The sequence below is a fragment of the Chrysochloris asiatica genome, unplaced genomic scaffold (genome assembly GCF_000296735.1).
Source record: "Chrysochloris asiatica unplaced genomic scaffold, ChrAsi1.0 scaffold00038, whole genome shotgun sequence".
NCBI lineage: Eukaryota > Metazoa > Chordata > Mammalia > Afrosoricida > Chrysochloridae > Chrysochloris > Chrysochloris asiatica.
In genome coordinates, this window is record NW_006408556.1 from 4,414,907 (window position 1) to 4,432,054 (window position 17,148).

The following is a 17,148-nucleotide window of genomic DNA, read 5'->3' on the forward strand; positions in this document are numbered from 1 at the left end:
AATGTGCTGGACCACAAGGTCAGATTGAACCATAAGGTTGGTGGTTCAAACCCACCAGCCACTCCTCGGAAACCTTCTACAGGGTTGCTATGGGTCAGAACTGGCTTGATAGCACTTAACAACAACAACAACTCTCATTTACAGAGTCCTGGTGTGGTGCCGCAGAATAAGGTGCTGGACTGCGGCGTTGGCAGTTCAAACCCACCAGCAGCTCCTTGGAAACCCTATACAAGGTTCTGAGTCAGAACTCACTCAAAAGTACTTAACAACAACAGCCCATTTACACAGAGTCCTGATAAGGCATTGTAGGATAAGCACTGGACTGAAAGATCAGTTTGAACCACAAGGTTGGCGGTTCAAACTCACTGGCTGCTCCTTGGAAACCCTATACAGGGTCACTATGAGTTGGAACCGACTTGATGATACTTAACAACAACCCAGTTTACACAAGACTAAGCAAAAGTTTTATGAAACATAACTTATCTGTATATTAACTACATAATGCACCATGCTTCCACTAAAATAATTTCATGACCTAATGATGGATCTCAACTCAAAGTTTCAAAATCAGTAAGCATATATGTTGCCTTCTGGCTGTGTTAATTTTGTGTTGTGGCTCTGTGGGTTCATGCGCTGGACTGCAAAGTCGGTGTGAACCACAAGGTCAGCAGTTTAAGCTCATCGGTTGCTTCTTGGAAACCTTATACAGGGTTGCTATGTGTCGGAACCGTCTCAGCGGCACTTAACAACAACATATATTCTTTCACAATTCTGTAGTTGTTTCATTTGGGTTAACACAACCTCCCTGCCCTGCAGATAAGGCTGTAAACGCAACAGTGTGTCTCATAACTAATGTCCCATGAAGATTTGAAGCACATTTATGCATCACTGCTTTATACTGCTGAAAAAGTCTCCCTTCTCTCTATGAACTGCAATTGGGAAAAGAGAAAAAAAACAACCTTGATAAAAGCCCATCCTCTTCCTCACTGCGCCTTTCCTGATTAACAAGGAGAAAGCACGTATTTGGGGTAGGGAAGCAAAGGATAGAGCACTCATAAGATCGAACAAAGTCCTATTTCTTTTTCCTTACATATGAGGACTCACGTTCAAAGTGAGCTATAAAAAAGAGAAGCAATCTATGATGAATATTCTTGATGATTTTCTGAAGAATCCTCATAAAGGCAAGTGTGGCAGGGATCATCTTGGCCATTAGAGGAAATGAGTGTTCTCCTCTTGCTGTGGTTTCTTTTGAAATTGCACAGATTGTCTTTCCTTTAGTCATGGGCCTCAGTGATTCCACCAAGACAGGGGAAAGGAAAACAGTGTGAAACCTACCCCAGTGAATTCTACGACTTGCTAACAATTATTCTGCCCATCCTTTGATTCCATAAACACTTGCCAATCATGTACCAAGCAAGATGCTATAGGTTTAAGGGATACAGTGGTGGGTGGGCACATCGGACAAAATCTACCTTTCATGAAAGGTTAGAATCTGGAGTAGAATGTGTTATTTTAGTCCTATTAATTCATTCTTTCCCACTATTTCCTATACTGAAATGACAGACTTGTGAAAATTCAGGCTTATTCTTACCAATGAGGGTATTGTTAGAATTCAGAGTAGGGAATATCAGCACAGTTCATTGGCACTTGAGTAAATTTTTTGAGGTGGGAAGAATTGTACAAGGACTGACAGACACACCTTGAAGTACACAGTTCCTTTCTCTTTGACCATGGCAGCCTGCTCCAACTTTTCTTTGGTATCCATCTCCCAGGATTCTTTGGCCTGTGTGTAAATTTGTGATAAGGGTTAGATGAGTAGAGAAGAAAAACCATCTGCTGATGCCCTTAAGAACAAAAAGCAGCCACTTTTAGAAGATAATCCCATGTCAAAACATGCTTGGCTTTTAAAACTGTGAGCCACTCCGAGTTCACTGTTAGACTAGAGTTCTTTATAATGTTACAAGAATTCACTTTCCATAAAAACAAAGCTGTAGCTTGATCTATGTTGCCCAAGCAAGAGGAGTAAGCACAACCATAGTAAGGAACGTAAGTTGTTGAGCACTGTTACAGAGTATGTCTTTAGAATTACAAGTGAGGTCACAGAACAAAAGCTAGATTTCCTCTTGTACATCTCTCCACTAAACTGCTGTTATAATTTCAGCATGCTGTTTCTCTCAAGCCTCCATTTTTTTTTTAATTAAATGTTTTTATTTTGCATTGAGTCAAGCCTCCATTTTTTGACTCTAAAATGGGAACACTATTATAGTCAAGTCCCAGTTGTATATTCATAACGAATTTTCAAAATTCCAGCCAGCCACAAACAACCTGATACACAAAGGCCTCCAAAGAGTGTAATAACTGAAAGATGTGTTTGTGGGGAATTTCAAGTTAAACATGATTAGAAGGATAAAGCTGATACACAAGTATCACTTTAGGACCATTAATAAATGATTTTATTATCACCTGGTAGTTTGTATTTCCTACATTATTATCATCAACCATTATAGACACAAATCCAGAACCAACAGCACTTTCCGTATAATGTGCTGGAGCTAGAAGGATTAGAAAGAATCAGCAGAACAATCTGGGATCCTTTAAGGTAAGTGACACCGGGTATAGTCAATACCATTTGCTGTACATGGATTACAAAGGTGAAGTAGGTAATGAAAATTCTTTCTGTTCAAAACATAATTAGTATTTCTCTCTCTCAACCTTTTCTTCCTTCCTTGCCCTTCCATCCTTTCTTTCTTCCTTTCTATTTTAAAGGCATTAATGAGTCATTAGTCTCCCTGGCAGGGACTCCTGGTGTCACATTATAGGATCAGCAATGGACTGGGAACCATAAGGTCAGCGGTTCAAACCCACCAGCTGCTCCTTGGAAACTCTATACAGGGTTGTTATTAGTCAGAACCCACTCGATGGCATTTAACAATAACAACAAGTCTTTCTGGCAGTTCCGTGTTGTTTCCTAACAATTTAGTTTCATAATTATTGAAAACTGAATAAACGAGCACCCTTTGAATTTCTAATATTGGTTTCAATCTTTAAGGAGAATAAATATATTCTCAGTGCTACAAGGCAGCAAACTAAATCTCATTGTCTTTGACAACATCACATTCCTTTCTCTAGCTTCAAGTCCCCTGAATAGTGGAACATGAGTGGAACACGCTCTTAGCACAATGACACTGAGCAGGCTGGTTGTGGTGCAGCACAGTGAGATGCCCTGCAGTAGTCATGTCCATAGGCCATGGCAGGGAGGGCTACTTTATAAAAACAGAAATAGGGACACCAAAGGGCTAACTAGGCAGATGTCAATGATTATTTTCCCTCTTCTTAACCACAACAACAATAATAGCGAGCATTTGAAGCCTTAGAAGATGAGTGTTGAGCCAGCATCTTCCCCATGATGGCGTGTTCTCAAGAGCATCTGTTTATTGAGGAACATGAGGTATGTGCACAGCAACATTGCTATTGGGGGATGTCCCAGAGACAGACTTCCCTCACTTCCTTAGTCAATAATTGGACAATGATTCCATTTCTAAGTCTAATAAAATATAAACAGCCATGTTTCCAGTCAAAAACTTAACATGGAGGGAGGGAATAGAAAAGGGAATACAAAACGCACTCCTGAAGGGGCCCCAGGAAAGTAGGGCTTTGGCTATAGAGGCGGGATTTAGCTGAAGAAGACAACATAACTGGCTCAGGCATACGATTTGTGCTTCTCCAGTGCTGCTGGGAGCCTCCAGAGGCCCTTGGGAGAGAGAAATATGCTTAAGGAGACAGAAGGTTTCTGGAACCCAAGGCAATTCAAACTCTTTTCTCCATTTGAATAGGCATGTAAACAAGAGGACGAGGGCTGGCAGGTTTGTCTCTTGTGTCCTTTACACTGACCCTGGGCTCCCATGAGGCCTTGCCTGTTAGATAATCACTTGGATCTACGTTGAAGGTCATTTCATGATTCTTGCTATGGGTACACTTGTCGGGCATTGAAAAACGGCACACCACTCCTACGAGGAAATGTTTGGCAAATCCTAAATCTTTTTGTCTTCAACCAGGGGGAAGGAGTACAAAAAGAACAACTCCAGGAACAAATCACGGAACAAGTCTTGGATTCTACTCAAAAAGTAAAAAAAAAGAAAACGGCTGACACATAGGAACAGAGTAAGAACACTGAGCTCTTTAGTTGTGTACGAGGCTGTGGCTTATCAGTTGTCCCATACTCGAGTAGTGACAGAGATAGCAAGCAGGCAAACCTGATCATGAAAAGCACAACATACAAATAAACACCATCTTATAAAATAAGATACTGATTTATAGGAAGTGGATAGAATAGAAATCTACAGGATTTCAGAGAAGTTGGTATAGTCTCACCTTTTCGAAGCTCTTAAGTGTAACTTCATATATAAGATCGGCATTGGGCTCAATGCCAAATTTAGGCTTGCCTGCCTCTCCAAAACCATATCTGAAATGGAGAGTAAACAATACAACTTTAAAAGAAGGCACCTATTCCCAGGCACTTCCTCCGGTATGCATGGTGGGCAGCCACCACGCTAGCACAGAGCCACCATTTGCAAGCTAGGCACATCAGAGACCCTGGAGACAAACAAGGCATTGGTCAGAAGAGATGAGGGGCTTCAAAAAGTTTGTGGAAAAATGGAGTGAAAAGATCATGGAAATTTCCCATAAACTTTTTGAAGTCTCCTCATACAGTATCACTGCTATGAGATTTTTGTTTTTGATACTGGGTTTGATTTAGTTTTCCTTTCTCATCACAACACCTATGTTCTTTGGGGCAGGCTGCTCAATGTGACTCTGAAGGCCACTGCCTTTTTCTCTGGTTGATTATCTATCTACTGTATCTGTAAGTATGCATGCATGCATGTATATCTACATCAGGCATTATTGGGCTATTTGGGTTTTTTCCTTAGGCTTTATCAGCAGAAGGCTGGGCCTGGGAATGCTACAATGGTGCTGGTTAGAGGTGTGGTCTGTATTAATAAGGGGGCGTCATCTTCCAGTGGTACCACTTCCAGTCAGATAAATTAGGGCAAAGGCTAATATCTCAGAGGGAAAATACGTTCTCACAGTATTTCTCTAGGATTTTTTTTAAAAGCACATGGTTACTGTTGTTGATGGTGAGTACCACTGAGTCAATTCCAACTCAGTGATCTTGTACAGACCTTTTGAGGAGCAGCTGGTGGATTTGAACTGCCAATCTGTGGTCAGCAGTCCAGTATTTACCCTATAGTGCCACACCAAGGCTCCAGATATGGATTAAGAAAAGAACGGTCCCAGCAAATGCCACCATCTCTTCAAGAGAAACACTGTCACAGTTCTGGATATGTAAAACACTACACCTTTCAGTCAAACATTACAGAATAAACAACTAGGAATTGATCTTTTTTTTTTTTTTTTTTAGGATATTTAAAATGTTTAACAAGCCAAATGCATTCAAGGAGCAAACATCTACTAGAATGGAAGCTCTAATAGAACTCTGTCTGTCTTGGTCTGTGGCTCCCCAGCATCTAGAACAATGACCAGCATATAGCACTGATCAATGGAAATAGATTCTGTTCACAGTCCTGTCAAGCCAAGTGACTCTTTAATATGCAAAGTGGTATTACAAAAAACTCAAGACATAGTCTCCCTGTTTCTCTTCCCCAAATCTTCAGGGTATGGGTGCAAAGATGTCAACACCAGGTTGATGACAATGCATCCAATTTTCTCTGGGACAGAAGGACTCAAATGAGAACAAGACCACTCACGTCTTACTGCCTGCACCTCTTTTTTTTAACCCTTTGTCTGAATTTCCTGGGAACAATATGTTTACTCACCTCCATTGTTACAAAAGAAAATACAAGCTGGAGCCAGAGAGAGGCATAGAGATGCAATGAGAACTGGTAGGAATGGGGTGTGGTGGTTTTAATAGCAGGGCAAAGGGCATCTTCAGCAAGGAAATAAAGAGGACATAATTCTCAATGGCCAGTTTTAGGAAGTGGTAACTAGATTTCGACTTTGAGCTCTTCAATCTGGGTGTCTCCTATTTTGTTTCTGCCAGCTAGTAAATAAAGAACGTTCCTTAATTGCTGGGAACTAAGGGAGGTAGATGTGTCCTTATTAAGCATGTGCTTGCTGAGAGTAAGTTATCTTTGGACCACTGTGCTCAGCAGACTGAAACGCAACAGTTATTTGGCATGTGCTTTAGACCAATAGTTCTCAACTGGAGTATTTTGCTTGCCATTTTTCTAGGCACATTGTTGAATATCATGATGGGCATCTAGTGAGTAGGGATGCTGTTAAACATCCAACAACACATAGGACAGCCCCACAACAAAGAATTATATTGCAAGATCTGCAGTTCAGACTCACCAGCCACTCTGCAATATACAGAGAAGGCTGTTGTACCCACAAAGATTGAATCTCGGAAGCCCTGTATAGGTTTGCTATGAGTTGTAATCAACTTGATGGCAATGGATTTGGGTTTGGTTTGGTTTAATCTATCAATACGTACCCCTAGTTGACATGTTAAGCTAATGGTGGCACAGTGTAAAAGCCACTCGCTGTTTTATGGGGGAAAGGTACGGCAGTCTGCTTCCATAAAGGTTACATTAGGGTCTTGGAAACCCAAGAGGAGTTCTACTCTGTTTTCAAAAAAGAACATTGTTGTTGTTGTTGAGTGCTGTTGAGTCCGTTTCGACTCACAGCAACCCAATATAGAGTTTCCAAGAGCAGCTGGTAAGGTTTGAATCGCTGACCTGTGGTTAGAAGTCCAGTGCTGATCCTACAATGCCACACGAGGACTCCTAGTATATAATAAAACAGAACAACAACTACAGCAAACTCTAACACTTCATGAGAAACATTCTCACAGTTCTGTAGCTATTACACTGTATGTAAAACACCACACCTTTTAGCCAAAAATTATGGAATAAAATGACAAGGCATATACAAATGTATTTGGGTTGCTCTAAGTTGGCACTGACCCAACATCAATGAGGTAGGTTTCATTTTAATATGTCAGTGACTTGACCTGCTGCTGGGATGGTTTCTCTAATGCATCAACAGTATCGAAGATGAGAAATCCCACCTTACTGGAACAGTGATGTGAGGGGTGGGTTGAGGGAGACGCCCAAGCATACTGGTTATCAATGGGATCAAAGAAGATTGAAGAAGGGCATTGTTTCTAAAATCTCTCCTGGAAGAGACTCTGTCAAACTGTAGACAGAGTACATCGTCCTGAGGCAGGCATTAGCTCATCCAAACTGTTCTGGAAGCATCAAATCTAACTTCCATCTTATATAGAAAGTTGTCTAGCTTTACTAGACTGGCTTGGGCAAGGACCAGGGCACACAAATTCATCTGACTGAAAAACAAAACAGCACAGATGGAACTCCTGGACTTAACCGAAAGACAAGCTAACAAAAAGAATTCTTGATGAATGCCCCTGAACTAACAGTTGCCTCCAGAGAGTAGAGATGCAAATGATAGTTATTAGTGATCATTAAGCCTTTATGGGAGTCCTGGTGTGGCACTGCAGAATAATGCACTGGACTGTAAGGTCAGTTTGAACCACAAGATTGGCAGTTCAAACCCAGCAGCCACTCCTTGGAAGCTCTATGTAGGGTCACTGTGGGTTGGAACCAACTTGACAGCACTTAACAACAACAACAAACCTTTATGAGCATATAAGAAGCACTTGGACCATCTGTTTTTACCAATTACTTCCTTTTTAGAAAGGAAGAAACTAAGGCTCAGAGAGAAATACTTCCTGACTCTCACACAAAAAGGCAGTAACAGAGCAAGGGCCCAGGCCTAGACCCTGTATGTGCCCAGAAACATTGCCTTGTAATTCGACACTATAGCTCTTTGCAATCTCTGTGTTTTTGTTTGTCCATTTGGGGGTCACTGTAGTGCAGGAACATAAGGAAAGGAAAAAGAGAAAAGTTAAAACCAGGCATGTTGTTGTTGTTAAGTGCCGTCGAGTCAGTACCGACTCAGAGCAACGCAGTATAGGGTTTCCAAGGAGCGGCTCATGAACCAACGTCCTTGCGGTTCAAACTGACTTTGCAGTCCAGCACATTAACCCATAATGAAAAAAGACTAATCGATGAAATTCTGAAAACAATAAAAAAGGAAATACTGTCCTGATGAAGAAAGAGAAAATGAGTACTTGCTGATTTCTGCTGCTTTGGAGGTCATATTTATGAATTTCTTAAAATGAAAACATCCTTGTCAGAGAGGCAAAGAAAAAGTGTGCCTTGAAAATCTTTTGGAGAAAAAAACAGAATAACACACAGCCTGTATTTGTGACCGCCATATTGATAGCCACTCAGATGCAATGTTCTACGTCAGTGGGAGTCTGGTTCACTGCTAGCACTCATACCATGCTCACTGTGAAGGGATGTTCTGAATCTGTGCATAACATCACACGGTGCTGTGTGGACCATCTCAGACTGCAGAGTAGGCACTTTACAGAACTCCTCAACACACCGATCAACATCTTAAATAGAAAGTAGCTTCCTTTCTTACTAGGTGCAAAAGTTCGACAAAACCTATGGACAAGTTTTTACACCTAGAAACAGCTCATGAAACCCTGCTGACTATTTATATCACTGAAATTTTCCCAAGAAAGATCTGAAAAATTGACTGTATGTTAGAACAGGATTTCCTTTTTCTTGTGGTCTGAGGGTAAAATGGGAAATAAAGATAATGCCATCACAATAATAGCTAATATACTGAGGGCTTGTGTATGCCAGACACTTCCCTAAATGCTTCCCATGCATTGTCTTATTAGCAGTCCCTCACAACCATGAGGCGGAGCCATCCTTTCACTCCCATTTTAGAGAAGGGAGACTCCTGAGAGTTAACTCAGGGTTCAAGGACACACAGCTGCTAAGTTGCATAGCAGGGTTTAGCCAGACTGTTACCCTCTTTAAAATTCTTCCAAAATGCTCAACCTGGAGCTCTTTTAAGCCTTCACTGAGCTACCTTTGACATAATAGCTTCCTTTTCTCTGCCCTATTTCATTTGCCACTCTTCTAAGGAGCTCTGGTAGCGTAGTGGTTACGAATCAGGTTGCAAATCTCATGGTCAACAGTTCGAAACTACCAGCTGTTCTGCAGGAGAAAGATGAGGCTTTCTGCTCTCGTAAAGATTTACAGCCTCAAAAATCCTGTACAGGGTCACAATGAGTCAGAACCGACTCCATGGCACATAACAACAACAACAACATTGTAGCGCTGTAGCTGTTGATTTGAATCACAAGGTCAGTAGCTCAAACTCACCAGCCAATCCTTGGAAACCCTATACAGGGTCACTATGAGTCAAAACTGACTCGATGGCACTTAACAACAATTCTCCTTGAAACACTAATGAGAAAACAACAATTTCAACTTGCAAGGAACTATCTGCATTCATATACATAAGGCCAAGTCAGTGACAGCAATAGGATAATTTCTGTTTGCCATTAAGCTTAAGGTGTATCTGTCCTCAATGTTGCCTTGTTGACTAGGTTAAAAATGTAGTAACCTGATTCATATATACTCAAAATGTATACAGGACTGATCTTCAAGGAGCGTACATATGAAAGTGCACATTATACACACACACACACACACACATCACTCTCTTTATGAGTTTAGAATTGCTATAGTCGTGCAATGCTATAATTTTGGAACTGCTATCAATTTGGACTGGTGTGACACTATGGGATAAGCATTGGACGGCAGATCAAACCCATCAGCCGCTCTTGGAAACCCTATAGAGGGTCGCTAGGAGTCAGAACTGACTTGATAGCATACGACAACAACAACAAAAACAAAACTGAAAATGATTCAAGATTGTTTGGATATGGAGGAGCTAGCATTCTGGATGCTCTACTTGAGGGGAAAAAGTTCCTTATAGAAAGAGAAAGAAGTTCACCTAAGGGTGAATTTCAAATCTAGAGCCCATGTCAACAAAGCACAATGAAGTGGAAAATATAAGAGTGGAAAACAGAATAGGGCAGAGAAAAACAAGACATTCAAGGAAGAGCACTTTGGAAGGATTTTAAAGAGGGTAATGCTTGGCTAAAACATCATCTGAGAAATATGATCACGGCTCAAGTGTAAGGCACTGGAGTACTATCAAAGCTACACAAAGGCAAAAGACTGTACAAACGGCATAATATTACCTACTGGTCACCAAAATTTCTAGTAACTCAAAATCCTGACTGGACTCCATCATGGAGCCAATAGGAAGATACACTAAATAAAACGATGAACTTTCATGCATACATACAAAGCCAAAACACCCTGCTGTCTCTCGAGGGTCCAAGGACTGGATTCATGGTATAATTTTAGATTAAAAGTAAAATTACTAAAAGTAATACCACACATATTTTCATAAGAGTGAGGTTGTTACGGTCTGATAGTTCTAAGCTTGGACGTGCTAATGGCTATCCTTCTGATGAGAAACATTTAGGCACAAGTGAGTCACTGCAGCCACCTTTCGATCCAGGAAGAATGCTCCTCTTTTATGGGCTCTGAAAAGAACAGGTGGCACCAATTCAAGTGGCAGTAAATCATCCAAATGCTTTGTCTATTCCCAGTCCTCCTGTTTCTACGGCCTCCTGCCTGATTCACAGAAAAAGGAAGAGAGGGCCAGAGAACGACGTGAGAAAGGCCAATAGTTGCCTGTTTTGGCAAGATGAAAGGCAGAACAAACGAAAAAGCAAAACGTGCCTGTCAGTCCTACCTCTTAATACACATCAATCAAGTAGATGCACTCACAATTTGCAACCTTTGTGACTGTAAGGCCTATTCATTCACTGGATGACTAACTGTAGCCTGATTGAATTATTTCCACTGTTGGCATTAACTTCACTGAAAATATGGAATGTTGAAAATGTGAGCTCTGCAGATAACTTCACCGTGTACTGCACTGGTATGCGGCTTACCGTGGTCCAAGATATAAAATACATTGTTCTTCCCGCTGCATTTTCTCCAAGGCTTTGTCAATTCCAATTGGAATGTCGTGGTCTTCTCCTTCACCAACAATGAACACCACATCTCTGCAATCAAACAGCTGGCCACCACAGTGACCTACCAGATGGACTGAAAGAGAGAAGATAAGACAATGAACAAAGCTGCTCCTTAGGACTGGCTAAGTCAATGTAACAAACAGCATTTTCCCTTTCTCATCTCATCAAGACACATACTTGGTATGTCTTGTTGAAGCTTACTATATTCAGTTCTGAACCTTTAAGAACCTCATTTCTTTCTTATAATTGTTAAGATAATTATGATTAGATTTATCATTACTAGTAACTGCATCAATAAGATAGCTTAGTAGGAAATGAAACAAACTGGAAACCAGTTTAACCTAAGCCTACTGCACAGCACAGGTTTCCTCACCAATATCACAGGTTCAAGAAATACTGCACTACTGAATACATAATTAGAAAAATGTCACAGCATTTACATCAAGTATATAATGCTTTAAATGTCTATCTATATTTACACCTTGGCTTCAGATACTTGAATGGAAACATAATTAAGTGGCTATTTCCCAATAATACATAAAGCCTAACTAACTGGATACCGAAGTTTGGGTTTTTGGTTTTTTTTTTTCTTTCACAGCTCTGATACCCATTTCGTCAGCCAAAACAAGGCCAGGGGCAGCCTGGAGAACAAACCATCAATTTAGCAAGTTCACGCTAAAGCTGAAGAAAATTAAAACAAGTCCACAAGAGCCAAAATACAACCTTGGACATATCCCACCAGAATTTGGAGATCATCTGAAAAACAGATTTGGTGCACTAAACCCTAAAGACCAAAGACCAGAGTTGTGGGATGACATCAAGAACATCATACAGGAAGAACGCAAAGGTCATTAAAAAGACAAGAAAGAAGGAAAAGACCAACATGGATGTCAGAAGAGACTCTGAAACTTACTCTCCAGCGTAAAGATGCTAAAGCAAATGGAGAAAATGAGGAGGTAACGAAGCTCAATAGAACATTTCAAAAGGAAGCTCAAGAAGACACAGTAAAATATTATAATGAAATGTGACAAGATCTGGAAGTAAAAAAAAAAACAAAAAACAAAATAGAAGAACAGCCTCAGCATTTCTCAAGCTGAGGGAACTGAAGAAAAAAATTCCAGCCTCGACTTGAAATATTGAAGAATTCTATGGGGAAATACTGAATGATACAGAAAGTATCAAAAGAAGGTGGAAGTAATAAACAGAGTCACTGTATCAAAAAGATATGATCTATATTCAACTATTTCAAGAAGTTGCATATGATTACAACCCAATGATAAATGAAGGAAGAAGTCCAAGCTGCACTGAAGGCAGGGACAAAGAACAAAGCTCCAGGAATTGATAGATTACAAATTGGAATCTTTTAACAAATTTATGCAACACTGGAGGCACTCACTCATCTATGACAAGAAATTTGGAAGGCAGCTACTTGGCCAACTGATTAGAAGAGATCCGTATTTGTGCCCATTCCAAAGAGAGGTGACCCAATAGAATGCGGAAATCATCACACAATATCATTAATATCACATGCAAGTAAAATTTTACTAAAGAGAATTCAAAAACAGCTATAGCAGTACATTGACAGGGAGCTGCCAGAGGTTCAGGCCAGATTCAGACAAGGATGTGGAACGAAATAGCATTGCTGATGTCAGATGGATCTTGGCTGAAAGCAGAGAATACTAGGAAGATGTTTACCTGTGCTTTATTGACTATGCAAAGGCTTTTGATTGTGTGGATCACAAAAAACTATGGACAACATTGTGGAGAATAAGCGTTCCAAAACACTTAACTGTGCTCCTTAGGAACCTGCATACAGACCAACAGGCAGTTGAGGCAGTTGTTCAAACAGAACAAGGGAACACTGAATGTTTTAAAATAGGGAAAGATGAGCACCAGGGTTGAATTTTTTTACCATACTTATTCAATTGTATGCTGAGCAAATAATTCCAAAAGCTGGATTATATGAAGAACGTGGCATCAGGCTGGGAGGAAGATTCATTAACAACTTCAGATATGCAGATTGATAGATACAATTTTGCTTGGTTAAAGTGAGGAAGTCTTGAAATACTGATGAAGATCAAAGACCACAGGCTTTGGTAAGGGTTTCACCTCAATGTAAAGAAAACAAAATTCTTCACCATTGGACCAATAAATAACAAAAGGACAAATGGAGAAAACATTGAAGTTATCAGAGACATTTAATCATGGAAGCAGCAGACAAGAAATCAAATGACATATTGCATTAGGCAAATCTTATGCACAAGATCTCCTTAAAGTGTTCAAGAGAAAAGATGTTCGTTTGAGGACTAAGGTGCGCCTGACCCAAGCCATGGTATTTTCAATAACTTCATATGCATGTGAAAGTTGGACAATAAATAAAGAAGACTGTAGATGATAAATGCATTTGAATTATGGTGGTGGGGGACAATATTAAAAATACCATGAACCGCCAAAAGACCAAACAAATCTGTGTTGGAAGAAATAGAGCCAGGATGCTCCTTAGAATCCAGGATAGCCAGACTTCATCTCTCATACTATAGATATGTTATCAGGAGGGACAAGTGCCTGGAGAAGGACATCATGCTTGGTAAAGTGGTAGGTCAGTGAAAAAGAGGAAGACCCCCAACAAGATGGATTGGCACAGCAGCAACAGCAATGGACTCAAGTGTAACAACAATTGTGAGGTTGGCGCACGACCAGACAGTGCTTCATTTTATTGTGCATCAGGTTACTGTGAGTCAGTACCGACTTGCCAGCACTTAACAACAACAACAACAACAACTTATTAAAATAAAAATAGAAAATCCAAAGGCAACATCATCAATAAGCTACTTAGCCATATCTGTTACACAAGTAATAAATATTAAGTGTGAAGGAATCAAAAGTGTTTTAAATGTTCACAGGTCAATCCACCTAAGTGAGGTAATCAGTTTCTCCATTCACATTTACTCAGCTCATTCCCAGGGTAATTTCATGCTAGATAATGGACCTTCCCCAACCAGATGGATGGACGGAGTGGTAAAAACAATGGGCTCAAATGTAACAACAATTGTGAGGACGGCACAGGACTGGACAGTATTTCATTCTGTTGTGTATAAGGTCGCTATGAGTCAGAACCAACTCTACGGCACCTAACAACAACAAGGGTCCTTTATCTTATATCAAGACAAAAACAGGAAAACTGCATAGAAATGTATTTTTTTCTTGGTCACTTAGGCATTTTTCCTAGGATAAAGAATTCTCTGAAATTGTCCCAATATTTTTAATATTAAGTTTACTTATTCCTTTTCATTCAGGTGTTTTATTCTGTAGGAGAAATGGGTGTTGCTAGCACAACAGTCACTAAGCAATACACTAATTTGTCTTTCACAAAATAGGTCTTTATTCCCGCATCTATAATACAGCTGCCTGGTTTCCTAAAATGTCTCTTTTCTAAGACTGATTGATCTACTTTAAACCAATAACTTGCTTTAAAGAATGATTTGTTCTGTTATACTTTTCTCATGCCCAATAAGTTATTATTGTCCAACAAATTAAATTCCTACTCTACTTTTGAACTACATGATCACAAAGGTCTCCTGAATTGCTAAGATTCTATGACCCAGTAATATAACTCTTAATATAGGCAAGAAAACATCTTCACAGCTAATTCCTGTAGTTAATCATTTGATCAGATTACCTTTAGCCCAGACCTGGGAAACTTTGACAAGTAAACAGTAGTGTTGTAGTTGTCTGATTACAACTCTAACAGTCTTGTGTAGGGTTTTCCAACACTGTAAATCTTTATGGAAGCAGCAAGCCTCGCCTTTTTTCCACAGAGAGGCTGGTGGGTTTGAACTGCTGACCTTATGGTTAGCAGTCCAGTGTTTATACTACAGTGCTACTGGGGCTCCTTTAGTAGAAACACTAAAGACCAAAATGTCACCTGAGCATTATTCTTTGAAGCTCTTCACCTTTTTCTAATTCACTAAGATTAATATTCTGGTTAGTCCCATCACAGACACAGGAAGTTTGGGCCAAACTAAACCAGGCCTGACTCTGAAGTCAGCCTCCTCCAGAGAAGGGCTGGGGCTACACTGGCTCTTGGGGTGGAGCTGGCTTATAGGCATTTTGTTCTATGTTGCATATTAACAAACACAGATGATTCCCTCTGTTACACTCACTTCTGAAACACTTGGGATAAAATAAAACTTAACTTGCAGCAAATTGAAAGTTTTTCTGGATTGGAAAATATTTTAAAAATAAATACAACTTTCTTATTTTCAAATTCTCCAGGGAGTCTAAGGCTTACAATATTTTAACTAGAGTAAAAGCTTATGTTTCCAAAGGGGTTGAGAATTCTTACAAACTTGTGTTACTAAATATTTTTAAATCTGCCCAAGAAATTTAATGCAGACACTTTTAATGGATGATCTTTTCATGAAAAATGATTTGCTGAGCAGAGTGACTTCAGCTGATGCTATGTGGAATCTTTCCAATGAGAAGAAGACTCAGTATCCTAACAGCTCACAACTAGTTAATAGGTCTTTTTGTCTAAGGCTCATTGTTAGAAGTATCATCTTCCTCCCCAGAGGAGAGTACATTTAGTCGGGGAGGAAACTATCAGTACATTGGTTGTGGCTTTTGGTTGATCAACTTTGAATATGTTTTCAAAACAGGAAATCCAGAGACTCTGAAAAGGATTCCAGCCTATGTGTCAGTTTCCTAGGCTAGTTTTAAGCTTGATCCATGTACTTGATATTAAAATTATATATAAATAATCTCAGAAGTGCTCTTTAGAAGTGATAACACATCATATTAAAATAAAATAAAAAGACTGGCTATTAATAAACATGCTTGCAAAAATAACTGAAGCAAAAAAAAAAAAATGTTCCAGTCAAACTATAAGACAGCAAAACAAAGCATTCATTGTACCTGATTTCTCTCAGAGAAATAGTAAAAGTACCGATGTTTGTGGTCACCTAATGGTGTGGCACTGTGGGTTAATGCGCTGGACTACAGAGTCAGTTTGAACTGAGAAGCTGGTGGTTCAAGCTCATCAGCTGCTCCTTGGAAACCCTATACAGTGTCACTATGAGTTGGAACTGACTCAACGGCACTTAACAACAATAACACCTTACATATAAAAAACATTGGTGCTATTTGATGGTGTTGTGAGTTACATATTGGGCTGTTAACCTCAAGGTAAGCAATTCGAATCCACGCTCCATGGAAGCAAAATGAGGTTTTCTACTCCCATAAAGATTACAGCATTGGAAATCCTATGTTGTTGTTATTAAGTGCCGTCAAGTCACTTCTGACTCATCGCGACCCTCTATAGGGTTTCCAAGGAGCAGCTGGTGAGTTTGAACCTCTGACCTTATAGTTAGCAATTCCGTGCTTATCCTACAGTACCACACCAGGAGACTCCTAGAAACCCTCTACAAAGTCACTGTAAGTCGGAACTGAGTGAACGGCACACAACCACCACCACTACCTTATATATGGACTAATTTAAAAAAAAAAAAAAATCTAGCTCTTCCAAATTGGACCTGAACAAGCACTAGCTATAGTAATAATGAAAGGTTAAGCTGATATGAGCACACACACACACTTTTATATGAAGGGTTTCAAAAAGTCCACAGGAAAATTCCATTTTGTTTTAATTAAAATTTCCATGAACATTTTGAGGCCCCTCATCTATGTCTATGTGTTTATACATGCATTCATGAAACTGCCTTTCAGGGCTGACATATGTGGAAAGTCACAGCAAGAGAAGATAGTATAGCCCCAGGGTGAGTATAGTCCATTGATTCTTTACATCGACAAGTAGCAAAAGCTAGCTCTCTGATTTCTAAACTTGGAACACTGGTGTGACAAGTTCTACAAGACTGCTGACAAGGACTCTCACACCACCTTGGTGCCACAGAAATGCCTGCAGTTGCCACAGGAGGGCCCTCCCTCTCAGTGATAGAAGCAGACATGCCTAGCTCCTCTAGATTCAGTTAGTCCTCTTCATACTGTGTCAACAGTTGCTACCAAAGAGAACCATAGTAGCTCTGGCTGTGGAAGACGTGTGGTTGCTTTTGACCTTGCATCTTTTAGTGCAAATACTCACTTAATAAATATTTAATAATAACAATCATGAC

General features: G+C 39.9%; 1 protein-coding gene across 1 annotated transcript in view; it reads right to left on the minus strand.

The window, feature by feature from the left end:
* FKBP5 (FK506 binding protein 5) overlaps positions 1 to 17,148 on the minus strand; it is a 152,664-nt gene that overhangs the window by 20,403 nt on the left and 115,113 nt on the right. Inside the window, exons 6-8 of the mRNA XM_006860396.1 lie at positions 10,937 to 11,093; positions 4,372 to 4,462; positions 1,700 to 1,783 (exon numbers count right to left, since the gene is read on the minus strand). Coding sequence (XP_006860458.1) covers positions 1,700 to 1,783; positions 4,372 to 4,462; positions 10,937 to 11,093 — 332 coding nt within the window. The remainder of the gene's footprint in view (positions 1 to 1,699; positions 1,784 to 4,371; positions 4,463 to 10,936; positions 11,094 to 17,148) is intronic.